This window comes from Musa acuminata, chromosome BXJ3-8 (genome assembly GCF_036884655.1).
Source record: "Musa acuminata AAA Group cultivar baxijiao chromosome BXJ3-8, Cavendish_Baxijiao_AAA, whole genome shotgun sequence".
NCBI lineage: Eukaryota > Viridiplantae > Streptophyta > Magnoliopsida > Zingiberales > Musaceae > Musa > Musa acuminata.
This window is the reverse complement of record NC_088356.1, coordinates 43,014,720-43,037,530: the sequence shown is the minus strand read 5'-3', so window position 1 is coordinate 43,037,530 and position 22,811 is coordinate 43,014,720. Positions and strand designations below refer to the sequence as shown.

Genomic DNA, 22,811 nt, shown 5'->3' with positions numbered 1-22,811 from the left:
GCGACGAGCACGAAGAAACGAAAGAGAGTACGCCTTTGACGGCAGCGCATTCGTCATTCATTTTAAATTGTATCACACAATTCCATCCGTCGGTGAAAGGGCACAAGGACAGTTAAGGTGTCAACAAGTGACTGGTGGGTAGGGTCTTCTTTGTAATGATTGCTGCATCGGATCCATTTCTGATATGGCTCGGCGAGGTCGCAAACCGCGGGCTTCAACTCGCTCATGGGTTGAGAAACCACCTGGTGATGACACGGTCACCGTACAGTGTCGGATTCTAGTCAATCGGCATATTGGACCGGACAATGACCACAAGATCCGATCCGACATCCGATCGATCCATCATGAAAACGCCTCATTTCAAACCTGATCAGTACGTCTCGAGTAGGTTTCGATACGGATCGTGGGGTGAACAAGTCAACACACCGAAGGTTAAAATTTTCAAATGCGAGGCTTGGAACTCATGGTTTATCAGATCCGAGAGTACCTCATTGGATCCGATATGACCCACACATCCTAAAACCACGGATATTCTGATAGTAGTACGATCGTACTTGCTATCGAACAGCCGTTGTCATCTGATGCCACTTTAACAAGGATAAATCTTAGATGCAAATAGAACAGTGAACAATTCTGCAATATGATGCAAATAACAGGGAAAATTTTTATGCATTATCGCGTGTAACAACTGCCAACAAACTGCGATAGGATGCGTAAGATCAATGATGATCATCCGGGTATAAACATAATCCAGTGTGTTTCTTAAAACACAGGAACCAAAATTCACACTTCCCTCGTGTTCAGAGATGAACACATCATCTATCCTGCGGGGAAAAGTCACAGAGCTATGTCATTTTGCCCTGGTGATTTATTTATATTACAAAAGACAGGGGCTTGTTACAGCAAATGTAAGAATGAATGAGCAGCCTAATCCTGCTTCGAGATTGCATGGGCTTGCAAAAACTCACCTGATGCACCAAAACCTCAGTTGGATAAAAGGGAAAAAGAAATTGCTGTATGGAACCAATAAACCAATCAATTATCGATGTTCCTCAAGGGAGTAGGGACTCCAACCATCGTGAGGTGTACTCGTATGAGACAAATGTGACAGCACTAGCTGGAGCAGATTTTATTAATGAGGGGAAGATGCCTTTGTAGAGACCATGCCAACCTTCGGAACGTAGGATCTGTTGTAGGGCATGGTACATATTCTTGTATCTGTGGTTCTCTACTCGTGCCCCATACTTCGGATGTCTCTGTAGACCTTCAATCTGCAAGGCAAGAGCAAGTTTATTGTTGTTTTCAACCTAAAGTTGAACATGTATAGTAGCAATGGAATAAATAATACACATTGAGAAGACTCTTATTAGAATGTTCATGTAGTTGAAAGATGACCCCAATTATTTGAATGTGCAATGACATCTGAGATTCTACTTGATTTAGATGACCATTTGAGATTGATAAGTAGAACTATCTTCGTATCTATTTTGAATTGATTAACAGCTCCACCAAATCAAGGTCTACTTTGAAGTGCACGTGGCAGTCTTGGGAACAAATGCTTGAAACACCCGCAATATTTAATCCTAGGCAGGAGGTATTCCAATTTAACACGTTAAACCGATATAGATTGCCACAGAAAAAAGAGAACCTGTTTGGAAAGCAGGAAAGTCTTCACTCGTTAGTTTTGACTAAAAGGATCATGTGAGAAAATTATAAAAACTAATGTCAAAAGTGACATCCCTTATTTACTGATCCATACTGGTCCATAGGAATCAGTTAAAGTAGTAGCTCAATTTCACCAGGACAGGGCCATACCAACCTGTATTTATTGATTTGGGTACAAATTGGAACGCAGACCGTCCCATTTTGGGGATCTGATCCCCATTTTATTAATGTCAGATCATTGATTTGTTTCCCTTTTTCTGGTCTGCCACTGGCTGGCCATCACTAACCGCCTGCCACATGCTTTATCTCCGATGCTTCTTTTCGTCTTCCACCACTGCCTCCTTTTCCTCCTAGTTTTTCCTTCTTTGTTCTCCCAAAACCCTCCTCCCTTGGTACCATGGTACATGCCAGCATACTGACACGGACTTAGCTGGATTTGCCTAAGTCATGCGGCACCCTCGCGCGTCCGTCCGCAAAGGTCAGCCTCCCCGAAGCCTCCCATTGTCCCTTAGGACCACCAAAAGAGAGAACGGGTTAGAGGGAACGCCTCCAACGGGATCCACAAGCAAACATCTCCGAAAAACACTTCATAGACAATGCAAATTACAAACAGACTATTACAAGCTCTGAACAGTGGCACAACAAAGGGTAAAATGGTCCATTACAGACCGAAAAGCTCTCGAGCGTGTCCACATGACACAACCTTTATTTACAAGCCTAAAGAGGCCACCAACCCAACTAAAATGGGACTATTAAGCCTTCGGCCGCCCCTTTACATTCTGTACAAGGCATGAACATGCCAAAAGACACGGACATACATAAGCATTACATCAAACACCTTGTTTAGAAGTTTGTCCGTGACATTCTCCCCCACTTATCCCTTCGACGTCCTCGTCGAAGCCTTTGTGAACACTGCAACTCTTCACCTTTGCTGAGTCTTCAATCTTCTGCTCTAGCTGCAATGCGCCTCCTGGCTCCCAACTGCTCTCCGCTGCTGTTTTTGAGTAGTCGAACCTTTGATCCGCCATGCTGCTTCAACTCACCAATGACTCTGACTCTGGTGTGGGGTTGGCTGAGTTGTGTTGATCTTCGTTGATTCCTACGGATCCACCAAATGAAGGAAAAGACCATTCTTACTGCGCTAGTTTCTCAAAATTTCCACATGCTGCTTGAACTGGGTGGATGCTTGTTGGAGCTTTAACGAGCATCGCCTCGCAAACTTCTGAAGTTTTGGGTCCTTCCTCCACAAAATCTGCTCATTGACTCTTCTTTCAGTTAGTTGTCACATCCAAGTAGGTTCGCATCACTTCCGCTTTCGATTGGCATTTCGTTGGGAAATGAAGCGGACAATCTACTCTCAGTAGCACTGATCACCGTTGGTGAGGATTTGACAACTATTGTCTTCCATTATCTTCGAAGGGTCTTTGAACTTGTGCAGAGCTCCTCTGCTGGATAGATAAGAGAACTGGGGTACTCGGTTTCACCCATTCTCTTAAGAGTTGAGAAGGCAAAGGTTACTTGACTTCGCCCGCCTCCTCGAGGTTGTACTTCATGCATCGAGCTGGTTACTGGCCTTCGCCTGCTCTTTGCTCACACTTCTGAAGCACTTGAAGTGTTTGCACTCCTTGCGTTGAGTTAGCTACTGTGATTCACCTTCTCAATGCCATTGAACTTCTGGAATGCAGGAAGTTTTCACCCCAACTTGGAGTAATTCTCTGATAGATGAGGTCGCCTCTGGGATTGTACCGTCTTCTCCATCAACCCTGCCGCCTACTCCACTGAGTAGCAAAGGTACAGCACCACGTACTGCTTGCTTCGTTCCTTGGTCATGCACTCTTGCATGACCCGAAGTCCTTCACTTACGGCTATCTTGATGAGAAACTTGTTGACACCGGTCTTACGAAGTTTCTTGGCCTCTGCCCTTCAGCCTTGTCTCGGTACTTGGAGATTGCCTCTGCATGCTCCACCTCCTCGGCCCCTTTCACGACCAAGCGCTCTCCCTCCGTGAGAGCAAGGGATCAATGACTTTGACGGAAGTCCCGCCTCTGCGGTACCATGGCGCTGCCATGCCCATGGCCCTACTATCCGTCGCCTCGCATCTGCATCCCTTTTCTTCATGATCAGTAGATATGTCTCCGTGGCACTCCTCTAAGTCCACCTCCATTCTAACTGATGCTTGATTTTGGGTAGCTAAGTCCCTCTGGACTCGTCGTCGCTTCCTCGCCCCTTTCGACCCCCTGCTTCAACACCTCTGTGTTCTCCAAGCAGTCTGTTTGGTCGATGGAAAGACAGACTGCAACTCCCATGCATGGCCTCTGCCATCACGTTGTAGGGTTTGCACCAATTCTGTTCTCCTTAGCTTCCTTGGTAGCAACATTCGCTTACTCGACCTTGTCCTCTGACTTGTCGGGTTGCCTTAAGCGAATATGAGCTCTGGAGCAGTCCAACTCTCCAGCTGCTTCGATCATACCTCTGCATGATCAAGTCCCTCCCATGGGACTCACTGGTACTTGCATTCAAACTTTTCCCTTGGTGGAACCCAGCCCCCATATGCTGATGACCAAGGTTTTCATCCGATACAAAATTCGATGCACGCCCGGAAGACCCGCCTCTGCGGTACCATGGCCTTCACTCCTTGAATCCATAGCCCTTCTTGCCGTCGTGTTGTTCACCAAAGCGGAGCTCCCAGTAGCTCCCGATCATACCTCCATATGATCTCATCCCTCACGGGACTATGTCGTGTGTGTCGCATTGCCACGAACTGTTCCACCACGATCCGCTGCACCATGTCGCCTCCTGGTGACATCTCCATTGCATTCTGATCCTTGGGAAATAAACTCGAATTTTGAACCCTCCATCTGTGGCCTCTGCCAATACATCGCAGGGTCTCCTCCACCTTCGATTTTGTTCGCTCCTTTGGCAATTGACCTTCATCCACCCACTCTTGGGTCACACCTAGATGAAGCACCGCTCTAGGACAGTCCGTCGCCTAGTAGCTCCCGAAGTCCACCGACTTCACTGTAATTTGTGCACCATTGTCTGGATCCTGGGCCTCTGCCCCTACCAGCACAATCTCCGCTGCACACCGCTTCCTTCATAGCAACTCGAATGGCAACACTGTGGCATATTCTTCAAGAGTACCTGCCTCTGCGTCCTCTTGCCCCGTGCTAAGGCCTTCTGAACCCAACTTCGCCTTCGCAAATTGAGTCGCCTTAGTTCCTCCATCAAATGCTCCTCCGAGATAAGGTGCATGTGCCCAGAAGCTCCCTTCGTCTTTGGCACCATGCAAGATGAGTCCGCTCCGTCAGAACGAAGGACCCATGGAACAACATGATCCTACTCTTGCCTCTGCAAGAGTTCATGTCTTTGACCTCTGTCTAAGGAAAGCACTGTGCTTCTGCTCCATGTTCCAACTTCTCTGCTGGCTCCCTTCATGCGGCTTGGGTACTTCGCCAAGTTACACCCAAGTTGCTCCGCTCCTCGTTTTTGCATTGAGTCGATGGTGGCCCTCGCGCCCACCATTCCACGGGTCAGCCCTCCCTTGAGTCCGATCTCCATATCGACTCTAAGTGTGCCTTCATTTAAGTTGCTTCAGGTCGCTCCCCCACTTGATCTCGCAATGCATCCACCCATGCATTCTCTCGAGCGAGATCATGTGACAACTCCTCGCTGCTTGCTCGGTCCATTGAGCTTCGTGGAGTTGTTGTTTGTGAGGTACTCCTCCTCAACATGTGAAGTCCATCTCACATGATTCTCCCTCTGGAGAGCCGAGACTTATCCCTCCTGGATAACTGTCCCATTGGAGCAACATCTCTCTTCGTTTCGGAGACCACCATCCCCTTGGACTACACCGATCTGCTGAATAAACTGTGCATTGTTCTGCCTCCTGCAAACGCACTTGCTAGATTGCGCCTCCACGTCAATACAGCCACCACTGCACCCCTCAAGGCCTAGCAACATGCTGAACTCGTTGCACACTTCAGCCTCCTCCGGACGTATCCTTCGCATGCCGAAGAGAAAGTTTCAATGCTCCATAGCGCCGAGTCTCGGTCGCCTTGGGATGGCCACGAACAATCCATCGTCCGCATACAAGCCCATGCATGAGTACCAAATTCTTCGAGTTAGCAATTCCCCTCACCTCTGTGAGCTTTGCACAACTCTTTCGGTCGCTGAGCAACTCATTCCACTTTGCATGGTCTCGTCCTTTGCCAAGCGCCTCGCTTGCCTTGAGCACCATCAAGTAAAGTTGTCAACGTTGAGCCGTAGCTCAAACTCAGCCATCCCAACCTTTGTGCGCTCCGCATTCTTCCAAGCTTGCCTGTTCTCGTGGTGCCTCTTGCGCGAAGGGTTGGCCATTCCTCTGAATGCCAATGTCAGATGCCCGCTCCTCTGAGCGACTCTTTTCCCTACATCTCCATGCCCGTTTTCCCTCAAACGGTCGCGCGTGTGCTGACTGCCCTCCAAGCAGCCCCACTAAGTCCCCCACGTTTGCATGTCAAGTATTTCTATGAGTGCTTGTCCCGCTCTGATACCATATGACACGGACTTAGCTGGATTTGCCTAAGTCATGCGGCACCCTCGCGCGTCCGTCCGCAAAGGTCAGCCTCCCCGAAGCCTCCCATTGTCCCTTAGGACCACCAAAAGAGAGAACGGATTAGAGAGAACGCCTCCAACGGGATCCACAAGCAAACATCTCCGAAAAACACTTCATAGACAATGCAAATTACAAACAGACTATTACAAGCTCTGAACAGTGGCACAACAAAGGGTAAAATGGTCCATTACAGACCGAAAAGCTCTCGAGCGTGTCCACATGACACAACCTTTATTTACAAGCCTAAAGAGGCCACCAACCCAACTAAAATGGGACTATTAAGCCTTCGGCCGCCCCTTTACATTCTGTACAAGGCATGAACATGCCAAAAGACACGGACATACATAAGCATTACATCAAACACCTTGTTTAGAAGTTTGTCCGTGACAATACGGCGTCAGTATGCCGGCATGGACCACACCCGTATCAGTCTGATCCTAGGACTGGTACAGAGCATATATCAAAATTTTCTTTCCTTATTCTAAACTATTGTCCATTGATATTGAAGGATCTAGATTGGATGTACAAAGTACTTTTTTTAAGTCATCCTGCATTACCTAATGGTGTGATTCATAAAAGTTACCTAGAATCTCTTTTTGATATTGAAGGATCTAGATTGGATGTACAAAGCAGTGTCTGCAGTACTTAACTGTACCGCCCTGTCACGGACAAACTTCGAAACAGGATGTTTGATGTAATGCTTATGTATGTCCGTGTCTTTTGGCATGTTCATGCCTTGTACAGCATGTAGAGGGGCGGCCGAAGGCTTAATAGTCCCACTTTAGTTGGGTTGGTGGCCTCTTTAGGCTTGTAAATAAAGGTTGTGTCATGTGGACACGTGCGAGAGATTCTCGGTCTGTAATGGACCATTTTACCCTTTGTTGTGCCACTGTTCAGAGCTTGTAAAGTCTGTTTGTAATTTGCATTGTCTATGAAGTGTTTTTCGGAGATGTTTGCTTGTGGATCCCGATTGAGGCGTTCTCTCTAACTCGTTCTCTCTTTTGTTGGTCCTAAGGGACAATGGGAGGCTGACCTTTGCGGACGGACACGCAAGGGTGCCGCACGACTTAGGCAAAACCAGCTAAGTCCGTGACAGCCCGGTACGGGCGGTACGTACCGGTCCGACAGGTGGCCGATACGCGGACCGCCTGTTACCGGTCCGAGTGCACTGTAGCAGTGCTACAGTACTCGGCACATCTGAATATACCGCTCGGTATACCGTACCGTACCGGTACCGAGCCCAGGTCGAAACACCGGTACGATACGGTATTGCGAACCTTGGTACAAAGTACTTTTTTTAAGTCATCATGCATTACCTAATGGTGTGATTCATGAAAGTTACCTGGAATCTCTTTTTGACCACATCAAGAGGGTGACATATGACTTTGGCGCATGCTCCAGCTGCCAACCCACATAGAAATAACTGGAAGCTAGAAGGAGAGTCATCTCGCCTCACTGGGTTAATATTGGAAAATCTGTATCTATTCCATGCCTGTATGTAGGAAAAATCACAATTCTGATTATGATCATATGATGAAAGGCTAGCAGATATAAAGTAAAGTAACAGTTACACAATCTTAAATGAATTGATGTATCATTTAAATTTATGCTTTAACCTACCAAGATATATAAATATAATAGACACTAGAGTGGTTAACCCAAATTCTTTAACAGAACATGCCAGCAGAACTAACATATAGATAAATGTATAAATATTTATATACATACATTCATACTTTTATATATCCATGTGTATGATATGTGTGTTTCTATTTACTAATCTGCATACTTGTATATGTATACTAATATTTTTTTATCTGATACATATTAGAATATTGAATTCCAACAAATCTGTATCCTTAATCATCAAATCCTTGTTACCAATTTAGCATGTTAATATGGTAGACACTATGTTTAACATAAATGAATATACATAAAAATACAAATACATGCAAACTGCTAATACCTATTTGGAATAACAGTGTTGTTTCATTCACTACTTGTACAATCTAATATGAATTTAGATGGTAGAATTTGTGCATTCCAATTTGCAAGTATTTTAAGATACCAGGTACGCAAAATTTTTTTATGATAAAAAAATTCTCAAAGCTGAAAAGACATTAATTTTTAGCTTTGATGGAATGGTACATATGCACAAGATGTATGTAATTGCATAAATAGAACTACCAAATTAGTTATCTGATATTTCCACTGATAGAATATAATATTTCCAGTCCAGATGTTGCAGTGTGTACAGGTTGCTATTAGTACAATTAGATTATGGTTAAGTTCCTGTTCCATCAATTTATGCCAGTTCAATTGTAACAAACACCATTGATAGTAGCTACAATGCAACACTTGCTACATACTATCAACCTTTTCAACGAAGTAAAAAAGAAAACACAGAATTTTCAAAGTTTACCATCATCCATCTCTTGAAAGTGTCAAATGATCCAATCTGCAGGCCGGCATAAGGAATAATTTCAACAAGTGTAGGCGATAATCCAGCATATAATCCCCGTATACCACGAGTTCTGATTATGTCAAGAAAAGCAGATCTCATGGTGGAATAGACCTACATACCATCATAAGATCTCACAGTCACCACCCAGACTCACAATGCATTCAGTGCTTAAATTGCAATGACTCAAGAAAATCTCAACTTTAATTAGTGTAGAAAACTTCACTATCATTGAATATATTGGATTCATTTATAGACACAGGATAAACTTTTCCTCAGAAAAAAACAGATTGAATAGACATTCCATGATGTACTGATACAATTATAAAAGGAAATCCCAGTTGCAGACTTTCTAGACTAAATAGTAGCTGACCGCTGGACCAGCAGAGACAAAACAATTGGTTAGATTATAGGGAAGAAGAAAAGCATGGAAGTCCGACAGAGTCAACAGTATCCAGAAGATACTAAATAGTTGCATTTATAACAATCCAGATTTGAAGCGATGGTAGAATTTAGATAGTGCTACTTCTAAAAGGGTAGACAGAGGATCTAGTATCCCAATGGCAATTGTGACTTTCATAATGTGCGCTAGAGTTTAAAAAATAATTGATTTTGACGATGTGGAACAAGCTAAGTAGTATGTCTGAAGTACCTCCTACCTAAACATCTTTTGAAGCTATTAGTTGCGATGACTAGATACAAGAAAATAAAGGTTTAACATTTTTGTTACCCAATGTTTTCACTAAGCACTTGTCCAGGCGCCTAAGCGAGATGAGGCCTAAGAGCCTCATAACAAATCCGAGCGAGGCGATTCAATGAGGCACCACTCGAGAATGCACCTTAGTCGAGGCGCTGGGCGACTCAAGCTTGCGCCTAAACCAAATAAAGCAAGGATTCGATTAGACTTTGATTGGGTTCAATCAATTGGAATTAGAGTTGGCTCAACCGAACTAACTAATCAACAACTTACTCCCTCTCACTTTTGTGCCTAGTTCTTTTGAAAACAATAATGCAACTAGCTAGAATTATTTATGCAATAACTTTGTCAAAAGCGCTAGGCTAAGCTCTATAAGTAGGGTTCTCAACGGAGTGAGGCAAGGCAAGGAATGCTTCTCCCGTCCCCATCCTCATCTTATCCCATACTCCCACCCCATTCCCCATTCAGATTGGGTGGGGACAGGGATCGGGAATCCCCACTAAAGGCGGGGAACCCACGAGTTCTCCACATTCTCCTAATTAATTCAAACTAATTCACAATTATAAATAATAATAATTGTTGAATGTTGAATCCATTCCTTGGACACAAGCCAAGGGAGGGGGTGTTACTATTGAATATTGAGATTGTTCTATCTAGTTCAATCGAACCAAATAGCTCACAAATAACTCGCAATCAACTTAACCAAGGTTCAACCTAATCTGATTTGAATTAGACGCGCCAAGCATCCGGGCCTAGCATCTAGGCCCATATATTAATGGAGTGGGGACGGAGTGGGGCTACTCTACCCATTACCATCCCATATCTGCACGGATAATAGAAAATACCCCCATCCTTGCTTATTCTCCACATCCCCACCCCATTAGGAGCAGGTTCCCATAGGTACAGGTACCTGCGGGCATAACTGACATCTCTATCTATAAGATATCAAGGTCCATCATTAAAACAAGAACTTCAATCAAAACCTCTGTTTTATATCATTGCATATGCAAAATGATTACCACGAAACAAAAGTTACATGTATCTATCCATTTATAGATCACTTAATTAGAAAAAATAAATAATTAAATTAGTTCAAGAGCTCTAATGATCATTAGTAGGCCAACCTAAGTAGGGGGCACTCGGACCTAAACTCACCTCGTTTGAGCACATTTAAACACCTCTTGACATCATTATTTTATATGCAATTTAGCATAAGAAGGATTAGCATGGCCATCCATACCGGGCAATGCACCATCTATAGTTACTCCTTGGAAAGGTCAATGCCACCATGAAGACCAGTGCGTAGGCACGTTGTTTATTGTACTATACCTGACGCTTAATCAATAGCATAGATAGTATAGCATAATAGTGTTTAAGCTAGTTAAGACCAGAACATGTCCATGATATCAATACATGAAACTATGTGCCAAGTTCATATTTAACTGAATGGAGTTCCTGGGTGTAGAACGATAATTAGCTGAAAAGCTAAATGATTACATAAATGAATCTATTTCACCATTCACCATGAATGGAATGAAAGCCACAAGTTGTCACATCCAAGTCCATGTCAGCACATGCTGAACTCATGCTCAAGTAAAAGGCCATAAGGCATGTTCATCTTTCTTATGAAATTTTAAGATGTGCATGAATTTCACCCTTTTTGTATAAAGATATATGTGTATTCAATGTGAATTAAATAATTTTAGGGTATGTAGAATAAGTGATCATGGGATACCACTAAGGTCAAGAACACCTTTTCAGCTGAAGTTAAATTAGCAACTTCCTTCGTGACGAGTACCAATGCAAATATATTAGCCAGCATTGCAACTAATGGAGCCAATAAAATCCATTTTTTTATACTTTAATAGTTCAGATAATGGCAGTTTCAACTTTCAAGACTACGGATCTTTACAGCTGGTAAAATATAATTGAGGACATGGTGTTAGAACTACAAATTAAAGGCTGGATTTTTAACTTATACTTCAGATATCCAAAAGCACAATGCAAATCAATATATACCTTCGGCTCACCCTGTGATGCTAAAATGGTTCTTAGAAGATCGAAAGGATATGATCCTATTGTGGCTGCAAATCCCGCTAATGCCCCACTCAAGTAAGGCAAATAAGGACTCAACTTCAAGTGATCCTCTGAAAAGGAACAATTAATCAGGTAAAGCATGCCAAATGAGAATACTAAAACAAAGCAGACAACCTTGACTAAACTAATCGCACCAAATAATGCAAATAAGATTAATTGAAGTGCAATTATCACTACATAGAGATCCATAGAATATATGCTCAAAACAGAATAAATCAATAATCAACAGTCATAGATGCTGAAACATGCAGCATAAGTGTTCCTCAATATTCAGCAACATAAGTAGTGGTCATAAGAATTCCAAGAAAGGGTAAAAGCAACATAGTTTACAAAAAAGACAAAATTAATGATATAATTACCAATATGGTCATAGGCATGTAACAAATTAGGTAACTAGAAAAGGAATCCTATGACCAGCGTAGTTACATCTTCACATTCTATCCTTAAAATTATCAAAAGAAACAACAAAGAGATTAAGCAATATATCATATGATTAGATAAACTACAATGATATAAACTAGAGATTATCAGCGACAACCACACCAATTAATGCAAAACTAATAAATATAAGATGAAACATTCATTCAATAAGTCTTCAAAAATCATAATAACACCATGGTAATATAGATATTACTAAGGATTGAAATTTCGTACCGTACTGGAGTTTCGAGAATCACCCGGTACGGTATGGTACTATATACCGAGCGAAATATTTCGGTATACCGCTCGAAATATATATATATATATATAAGTAAAAAAAAAAAATTTCGCCACGACGTCGCATCTTCTCCCCGCGACGTCGGCTCTTCTTCCCACGTGGATGAGAAGTCACCGACAGACGAGAAGGGAGAGCGGTGCAGGTACTCCTCTTCTTCTCCCTTTTCTTTCTTCTCCCTTGGTCGCCCCTCTTCTTTCTTCTCCTTCGGTTACCGCCAATTTAAAATGGGACGAAAACAATCCAATCGATGGTACCGCCCAATAGCGGGCGATCTGTGTACCAGTCTGCTAGCGAACTGGTACGTACCACCTGATATGAGCAGTATCATTCAAAATTAAAGACCTTGGATATTACAATGACTAGCAGATAACAAATCCACGAAATAAAATTTGAAACAAATGCCAAGACTATTTCAAACAATGAGGATTTTGGAACAAGTAACAATCTTAACTATAGTTCAAAATAATGTTCAATTGAGTACTCTAAACTCCATTCAACAAAGTCCAAAACATCAAAGCCATGAACAGTAAAGATCTATCATTGACTCCAAGACTTTGAGATCTTCTACAAGCAATGTTCTTGACCTAGTTAAATTCATGTCTAATGAATTTACAATACCACAATAACTTACCCATTGTAGTAAAAACTTAACTAAGTTATTTATGTAATAATTTGGAATTACTGAATTAGAATAATGGAATAACAAACCCTAACCTCAATGTAACACAAACCAAACTAAGTTGACACACCCCACATCTGCATCCATGCAACAACCTATAATCTTCCACATTCTAGGTTATATGGGTAATAAAGCATCAAAACGTTAGGGAGATACTAATGAATATATATATATATATACATATACATATATATATACATATACATATATATATACATATATATATATATACATATATATACACATATATATATATACACATATATATATACATATATATATATACATATATATATATATATATATATATATATATATAGTTAAAATTGAACGAAACAGAACAGAACAAATAAGCACATACAAATCTTTAAGCAGAAAATCAATCACCTCTCCCAAGAATTACATACCTGCCTTGGATGAACCTGCTGCAATAGTTTTCAATTTGTGCAGTACTGTGAATTGTATAGCAGTATAAGGCATGTACAATAGCAGAGCTGGAACATTCCCTCTCCAAAAGCCCTGTTTCATGAGACTATTCCAATGAAACCAGAACAAAACAACAATAACTCTCTTCAAATGTAAAAAAAATTGGGGCTACTTCATAATGTTTCCCTTAATGTATTATGTTGTCTTAGACTTCTAATACTCTTTATAGGGAAAAATAACATTAATTGCATTAAAACTTTAAAAGATGCAAAAATATATGAAGAAATTTGACACGGGAGTGTCTAATTTACTACAATCTGATCATATGAACCTTGATTATGATATGGTATTTTTTTCAGCCAACAATAATGCCTCATAATCTTTAACTCAGCCCACTCAAATATGATAGCTCATCAGTATATTCCCTGCACAAAGTTAAAGCTGTTTCAAGGTGTTTTTCTTTATGACAAAGGAATGCATTAAAGAAGTTAGTTAGCAGCTGTGAACATTTCTTCATGACCAAGGAATGCATTAAAGGAGTTGGTTAGCAGCTGTAAACACTTAATTTCGAAATTCCCTATACATGAAGGGTTGTTTCATGCACTAGTATTTATTTTGGTGTTTAGGACTTAGAAAAAACTTTAGAAACTGATGATATTTTTTAGAAGCTCTCTTGGAGTTCTCGCTTAAACTCTATATCTCTTGGATGCTTACTTGAGTGGTGAGTCTTTTATTTTCAGTTCTGTTTCCTCATTTAATTTCCTTAGGGTGGTGAACTTTCTGTTTCCCCTTGTGATTTTGAACTGGGTGGTGAGCTGTTTTTCGATTTTATTGAGTTCGTATATTTTCCATCCGAAAAAACTGTATTATCGGTTTTCTTTCGAGTTCTATTCTACTTTACCCCCATTCTGCATCACGCCGGTATCAGTCATCAGAGCTAAAGGCTAGAGATCATGGCAAGGCAGAATGGAAAAGATATAGTTGGTGAAGGTAGCGACCATGAAGAAGATGCCGAGTCGTTGAGGTTGCAACTACGAAGATTGCTGCGTAGTCTACAAGAAAAGAATGAAATAATCGAAGAACTTCAAAGTAGACAAAATCAGCATGAAAATGATGTCCATGAATATACTTCTGATAAAGATACACCTCCTCTCCCAAGGGAGTCGAAAAGATGTCGGACAAGAAATAGAGTCCAAGACGAGTGATAGAATAAATATAATCCCAGATTGGAGATTCCAAAGTTTGAAGGTAAAATAAATGTTGATGACTTTATCGATTGGCTTAATACAGTAGAAAGAATTTTCAATTTTCATGAACCACCAAAACAAAAAAATGTCAAACTTGTGGCACTAAAACTTAGACGGAATGCATCTTTTTGGTGGGAAAATCTGAAGAAACAAAGAGAACGTGAGGGGAAGAGTAAGATCGTGACATGAGAAAAAATAAAAAGGGTGCTGAAGAGAAAATATTTACCTAACAATTATCGGCAAGAGATCTTTCTCAAAATCCATGATTTTAAACAAAAAAATCTTAGTGTGGAAGAGTACATTGCAAAATTCGATAACCTAATGTTAAAAGGAGAGCTTGTGGAACCAAAAGAGTAAACCATTGCAAGATTCATAGGAGGTCTGAAGTATGAGATTGCTAAAGTTGTTCAACTGCAGCCATATTGGTCTTTAAATAATGTGAGTAAGCTGGCATTAAAAGTTGAAAAGCAACAGAAGTTTGAAAAGAGTTCTCGGTATGACTCAAAAGAAGGCTATACAAAAGTAGGAAGTTCCAAGCCTACTGTCCAAAGCAATGTGATAATGAAAGTGCAAGAAAAGGGTGAAGAATCTGGTGGGAGCAAAAAAACACCTAATTCTTCTACCCCAAGTGGCCGAAAATGCTTCAAATGTCATGGTTTTGGGCATATTGCTTCAAATTGTCCAAATATGAGGATTGTAACTTTGGTTGAAGATCATAGTGATGGAGGAGAAGATAAAGCTGACGACGAACCGAAATACGATGATGATGATGAGGAAGAGATTACTTATGCAGATCATGGTTTATCTATTGTATTGCAACATAGCTTACAAGTGTCTTATATGGCCGAAGATGAAAGTTAGGTGAGAAAAAACGTGTTTCACACTAAATGCACTTCTCTTGGCAAGGTGTGCTTAGTGATCATCGACAGCGGCAGTTTTGAGAATGTGGTATCTTGGAGACGATGCAAAAGCTAAAGTTGGATACAATCCCTCGTCCACATCTGTATCAATTACGTTGATTGCAAAAAGGAAATGACATCAAGGTAACTAAAAGATGTTTAGTTTCGTTTTCTATTGACAAATATTATAAAGACAAAATATGGTGTGATGTTGCTCCAATGGATGCTTGTCAGTTGCTGTTGGGAAGACCTTGGCATTATGATAGAAGGGTGTTGTATGACGGTTATAAACATACTTACTCTTTTAAGGTGAATGAAAAGAAGATTATCTTAGCTCCATTACAACCTTCTGAAATCAGTGCACCAAAAAAGGAAGTTAGTGCTTTTATGTCTTATGATGAATGCAAATGTAAATTAGACAAGGGTGGTCATATTTTGGCCCTAATGGTAGTAGAGGAGAACGAACAACATAAGGAGACACCGATAATCATAAAACCAATCCTAGAGGAATTTCAATATGATATACCGGAAGATATTCCACATGGCATTCCACATTTGAGAGGCATCCAACATAACATTGATCTTATTCCGAGGGCAGTTCTACCTAATAAGGTAGCGTACAGAATGAGTCCCAAGGAACATGAAGAACTTCAAAGGCAAGTTGAAGAATTAGTGAAAAGGGGTTAATTCGGGAGAGCATGAGTCCTTGTGCGGTTCCAGCCTTGTCGGCGCCTAAGAAGGATGGTTCTTGGAGAATGTGTGTGGACAGCCGTACTATCAACAAAATCACAGTGGATTATCGTTTTCCCATTCCAAGGTTAGATGATTTACTTAATCAATTATGTGGTGCTTCTATTTTCTCTAAAATTGATTTGAGGAGTGGTTATCACCAAATAAGAATGAGGCCTGGAGATGAGTGGAAAACAATATTTAAAACTAGAGAAGGCTTATATGAATGGTTAGTTATGTCATTTGGGCTATCTAATGCTCCTAACACTTTTATGAGATTTATGAATCACATACTTAAGCCATGCATTAGAATATTTGTTGTAGTTTACTTTGATGATATATTGGTGTACAGCAAGAGCGAAGAGGAGCATATGAATCATTAGAAAAAAGTCTTTCTTATTTTGAGGCAACAAAAGCTTTATGCTAATTTAACGAAGTGTGATTTTTTTACATCTAGTGTTGTGTTTTTGGGGTATGTTGTTTCAAAAGATGGAATCGTAATGGATCAAAGTAAGGTAGAAGGTATTCTCAGTTGGCCAACACCTGTTTCATTGCATGATGTGAGGAGTTTCCATGGCTTAACTTCTTTTTACAAAAGATTTATCAAGAATTTCAGTTCTATTGTCGCTCCAATCACCGAATGTCTAAAATGTGATAAATTTAAATGGACTAATGAGGCTAATGATGCTTTTGAGCTTTTAAAAAGAAAGGTGACCGAAGCTCTTATCTTAGTTCTACCAAATTTTGACAATGTGTTTGAGATTGAATGTGATGCATCTAATGTGGGAATTGATTCTGTTTTGAGTCAAGACGGAAAAACGATTGCATTTTTTAGTGAGAAGCTGAATGATACAAGAAGAAAATATTCTACCTATGATAAGGAGTTCTATGCCATATATCGAGCTTTATCTCATTGGAGTCAGTACCTTCTTGCCAAGCCATTTGTGCTATATTCAGATCATAAAGCATTAAAGTTCATAAATCACCAACACAAGCTAAACAAGAGGCATACAGCTTGGGTAGAGTTTTTGCAATCTTATAACTTTACAATTAAGCACAAATCTGGTGTTCAAAATGTTGTTGCTGACGCATTGAGCAGAAAGTATTCTTTATTATCAGCAATAGAAGTCAAAGTTGTTGGATTTGAGACGTTCAAAGATCTCTATGAGAATGATGTGGATTTCGGCTCAATATGGCAGAATTGCAAATCAGGTTCCTTTCAACAATTTTCCATCCTTGATGATTTTCTTTTTCAAGCTAATGCTTTATGTGTTCCATCTTGTTCTTTGAGACAAGTAATTCTAGCTGAAGCTCATGATGGTGCTTTGGGTGGACATTTCGGTAAAGATAAAACTTTAGCTCTTATTCAATCAAACTTCTATTGGCCAAAGATGTTTAGAGATATGGAAAGACATGTAAAGCAATGCCGAGTGTGTCATTTGGCAAAAACAAGAAGTCAAAATTCTGAATTGTACACTCCATTGCCTGTGCCAAATGCTCCATGGGTGGAAGTGAGTCTTGATTTCGTTTTGGACCTGCCAAGAACTCAAAGGAACAAGGATTATATCATGGTTGTTGTTGACAGATTTTCAAAAATGTCTCACTTTGTTCCTTGCAATAAATCGAATGATGCATCTCATATTGCTGATTTGTATTTTAAGGAGATTGTTAAATTGCATGGTATTCCAAGAGCTATGATGTCTGATCGAGATTCAAATTTTATTAGTCATTTTTAGAGAACTCTTTGGAGGAAGCTGGGTACTTCTTTGAATTTCAGCAGCTCGCATCATCCACAAATCGATGGGCAAACTGAGGTAACGAACAGAAGCTTGGGAAATTTGCTTAGAAGCTATGTTAGCAAGAATATTAAGCAGTGGGATCTCATTCTTCCACAAATTGAGTTTGCCTACAATCGTTCTATCCATCATAGTATCGGTAAGAGTCCTTTTGAGGTTGTTTATGATGCTAATCCTGCTAGTCCTTTGGACTTAATCCTTCATTCTACAACAAAGCAATTTAGTGGAGATACTGATGAAAGAGCTAAGCAGATAAAGAAGCTGCATGAGGGTGTGAAAGCAACCATTGAGAAGCAAAATGAGAGGTACATGCATGCTGCCAACAAATACAGAAAACATATGGAGTTTAATTCAGGTGATTTGGTCTGGATTCATCTAAGGAAGGAGAGGTTTCCACCGGGCAAATTTGAAAAACTAAAACCAAAGGCTGATGGTCCATTCAAGGTGCTTAAGAGAATTGACAAAAATGCTTATGAGATTGAGCTACCTGAAGATTACAGAGTATCCCCAACATTTAATGTGGCTGATTTAAATTCTTTTTATAATCATGTTGATGAATTAAACAAGGACTTGAGGACAAGTCTTTTTCAACCGGGGGAGATTGACACGGGAGTGTCTAATTTACTATAATCTGATCATATGAACCTTGATTATGATATGGTATTTTTTTCAGCCAACAATGATGCCTCATAATCTTCAACTCAACCCACTCAAATATGACAACTCATCAACATATTCCCTGCACAAAGTTAAAGTTGTTTCAAGGTACTTTTCTTCATGACAAAGGAATACATTAAAGGAGTTGGTTAGCAGCTGTGAGCATTTCTTCATGACCAAGGAATACATTAAAGGAGTTGGTTAGCGGCTGTGAGCATTTCTTCATGACCAAGGAATGCATTAAAGGAGTTGGTTAGCAGCTGTAAACACTTAATTTCGAAATTCCCTATGCATGAAGGGTTATTTCATGCACTAGTATTTATTTTGATGTTTAGGACTTAGAAAAAACTTTAGAAACTGATGATATTTTGCAGAAGCTCTCTTGAAGTTCTCACTTAAACTCTGTATCTCTTGGATGCTTCCTTGAGTGGTGAGTCTTTTATTTTCAGTTCTATATCCTTGTTTAATTTCCTTTGGGTGGTGAACTTTCTGTATCCCTTTATGATTTTGAACTGAGTGGTGAGCTGTTTTTCGATTTTATTGAGTTTGTACATTTTCCATCCAAAAAAACTGTACTATCGGTTTTCTTTCGAATTCTATACTACTTTACCCCCATTCAGCATCACGCCGGTATCAAAATTCAAAGCAAAAAATGTGTACAATTTATAAAGGAAACAGTAAGCATTCTTGGTTTTTCCACCATTAGCCAATCAACTATTTTAATTTTTCTTTTCTTTTATTTGTGGATCCAAGAAGAATAAGTATTGTCGATCTGTTTCTGTGTGCACCAAATTTTGTGTTAGAATGGCAGTGGGATTTCAATTGGTGTTCTTTTTTGAATTGGACCTCATACCTTGCAATATCAATTTATTCCAATATGATATGCCCAATCTGTGCCGATGTCAATTGTAGACGGATCCAATTTTTGCTGATTTCTCAGCCTTGTAACCAAAAATTTGTTAAAATCAGATAGAATCGATCAAACTCAATCAGAATTGGATGTTTTTAGCCAATTTTAAATTATTTGATAGCCTTTAAAAAAGCAAAAGAAGAGGAGAGGAGTGAAGGGAAGGGGAAGTATAAGAATGTAGTTAAACCAGAAGAAAATTAAAAAAAAGGAAAACATCCTAGTTACTACAACCATGAGTATGACTTTGTTATTCAGTACAACTTGTCATCTTGCTAAATGATATAAAGTCACATTTTATATCAGTAATTAGACCATATATGTATCTTGTTTGTTAATTTAATAGTAATTGGCACATCATAAATTCCATTTGTGTTATATCAATTACAAGTGCACTTTACCATAATTTCATATAATTGCATATCAAATTGCGATAATATGCTTAACCACTAAGATATGTTATGCCATAATCCATAGAATTGGATTATACTGCTTGAAATCTATCTAGTTAATTAATTTTTATATTTTTATGGTCCACTTTATTTTTTACAATTTAGATAAAGATGAGCTAGTGGCATATCGATCTATATATGCATACTAAATATGCATAATGTGGTGACCCAGCCACTAACACAGCTCTCACTTTCTTAAACTAATTTAATATCATCTGAAAATGAGAAAAGGACGGGAGACGTTTAAGGGGGAAGAGAAGAGGAAATTGAGAAAAAATATAGAGAATCTTTGTTTATTTTTTCACATGAATCAGAAGCATCTTTGTGAATCTATTTGAATTCTTTTTGCACATAAATAATTGAAAGAGCTATTATTCTTTTTTTCTTTTACAAACCTCCATATATTCTTTTTAAGCCAGTATTCCAGGGAAGTCCTTACACTTATCCAAATGAAGATTTTACTGAAATTTCATGAAAAAATGACTTGACCTGAACAGAATATGATACACCTTTTCATTTTTACCTCATACACCCACAAACTCCATTTTCCTTCCTCTTTCACGTTAAGAACTTAAACATGACAGTCTCCACAAGTGCATTTCCAAGACAGTGAATTTGGAGTAAGGACACATGATCTTTAGGAGCATTTCCAGCGAAAAGCTCAGAGAGCTACGAGATAGATTCTAATTTCATAATATAAATGGAATACTTGCATGCAGAATCTGATTTGACCATGATCTCTGCAATCCAGGAATAGAATGAAAGACATCCGTCTTTTTTAAAGCCATGGCTACCAGATCATCCAACACCTTGAGAGGATTGGTGATGGTAGGAAAATACGTCAAAAAATCAAGGATACATGCATCTAAGTCAGATCATATTTAAACTTCAAAGCCATACAAATAAGTCATATTTTCATATTATTTTCTTGATAAAATTAAAGGACATACTTAAAAAAATATTGGTGATGATAGAGAGAAATTATAAAGAAAAAAAAACAAGAATCACATTGTCTACAGAAATTCATACCGTCAAACCTTCCTCTCGTAAAATGACTTTAGAAGATTGCAAAATTCCAGTATATTTTGAGGACCCATATGAATCCCTATGTAGTAGTGCCCATGAGGATGTTGGCTCTAACTGAACCTGAAAATCAGCTACTAAAGAATTTATTAGTTATGCTCGAGCATAGAACAAGATCCAGAAACATGAAAGTTAATCTTTCTACCTTAAATAGTGAACAAGGAATAGGAAAGAAAACACTCTTTGAATTATAAATATATCTAATTCAAACAAACAAGGACTACTTCATTCTCAAAGGAAAAGCATTACATTCAGTTGTAACTATTGAAAACAATTATTGCACTCAAAAGAAGAAAACGATTTTATTAGTGTAAAATGTCCACCACATGATTGCTATGCAGTAAGGAGGCAGGATGCTTTTAAAAATTGAAAGAAAAGGCACTTATGAATTATGTTACTATATTTTATGCGTAAAATAAGGTCTTCCCATCCAAAATCTAGAGCATTTCCTCTAATAAGCTTTGGCTGCCTTAAACTTACAGCAGGAGCAAATTGAGTGGAAACAACATAATAGCTTTAATACAAAACTTCTTATATTAATTATAAGGTAGAAAAGCAAAGTACTTGGATAGACAACAACCTAATGGATTAGCGAAAGTGTGGAATACCAGACCTAAACACCTTATTGACCTATAAAGTAGTATAACCTATAAAGTAGTAGAGGCTATCAGCTGCTAATATAAATACAAACAAAAAATAAATTATAATTTAAATATCCCCATTCTCAAGGAAAAGTTTAAGTGATGCAATGAGGCTCTCAACTTTATATTCACATTGTGGTTATGCAAGTATAAGAAAGAAGTCTTCACACGTACAAAGTGAAGTAATGATTTTTATGGAGTCTCATTTTCAATCATGACTGGGACTCTGGGAGGGCCATCAATATAGCAACAAGAAAGAACAAATATTACCAACAAGCAAGTGAAACAAAATGTTTCTGTCTGGACGATGCATCACCGTTAATAATTTCTTCATTTATTTCAAGCTTCAATGTGTTAATCAATGAATCAAAGTACACAGGAACTCTTTTCCTTCCAATATGCAGCAAGCATCCACTTAATCTACAGACCAAAAAATAAGCTAATTCCAAGGATCAAGTGGATTTACTCTTTTCTTTTCCAAACGAAGACCCCCACGAGACATTATGGCAAAACTAGGAGTCGGTCACATAATAGATATTGCCTTAGAATTCAGTAGGGCTAGCTTTCCACAAGGTATTGTACTTGATACAAAGTCTAGGAACATTTAGTCAATATAACAAAACAAAACCAATCCAATCATATAACCACTTTCTTGTGCCCTTTACTACGACCCTTAAACCTAAAGTACAAGACGCGCAAATTCTTTCGAACAGACAAAAGATCATCAGAAGAAAAATCGCTTCAAAGACAATAACTGGATTTATCCAACGAAACAGAGACGAACCTGGAACCTAATCTTGATAACGTCCAACGGGGAAGTCACCGTCCGGCTGATCCCACCAGAGATGGCTCCGGCCAGGGAATCGACCAGCGCCCGCCTCAGCGACCCCGGCTCGTCCATCCGCGAAGAGAAGGCTATCCCCCACGCAAGAGAGTCGGGTGTTCACGGAAAGAACAGATTGATGGAGCGCGTTGTTTTGGACCAATTCTCTGACTCGTTCCTTCTATGCCTCAGAATCATTATATATTAGAAAGTCAAATAAATTCCACAAAAGGGTGCCGT

At 39.5% G+C, this 22,811-nt stretch overlaps 1 protein-coding gene across 2 annotated transcripts; it reads right to left on the bottom strand.

Moving 5' to 3' along the window:
* Positions 1–707: 707 nt before the first annotated feature.
* Positions 708–22,753, bottom strand: LOC103995297 (mitochondrial thiamine diphosphate carrier 2). Of its 2 annotated transcripts, XM_065164495.1 has the most exons (7): positions 22,533–22,751; positions 21,054–21,170; positions 13,319–13,430; positions 11,437–11,564; positions 8,682–8,834; positions 7,602–7,751; positions 708–1,271 (listed from the first exon to the last, which is right to left on the bottom strand). In XM_065164495.1, exons 1-7 carry the CDS (start codon positions 22,647–22,649, stop codon positions 1,053–1,055), a joined length of 996 nt encoding a protein of 331 aa, XP_065020567.1. In that variant the 5' UTR covers positions 22,650–22,751; the 3' UTR covers positions 708–1,052. The 2 variants fall into 2 exon arrangements, with proteins under 2 accessions (XP_065020567.1, XP_009414131.2); XM_009415856.3 differs by lacking the exon at positions 7,602–7,751 and having other exon boundaries at positions 22,533–22,753.
* Positions 22,754–22,811: the final 58 nt, after the last annotated feature.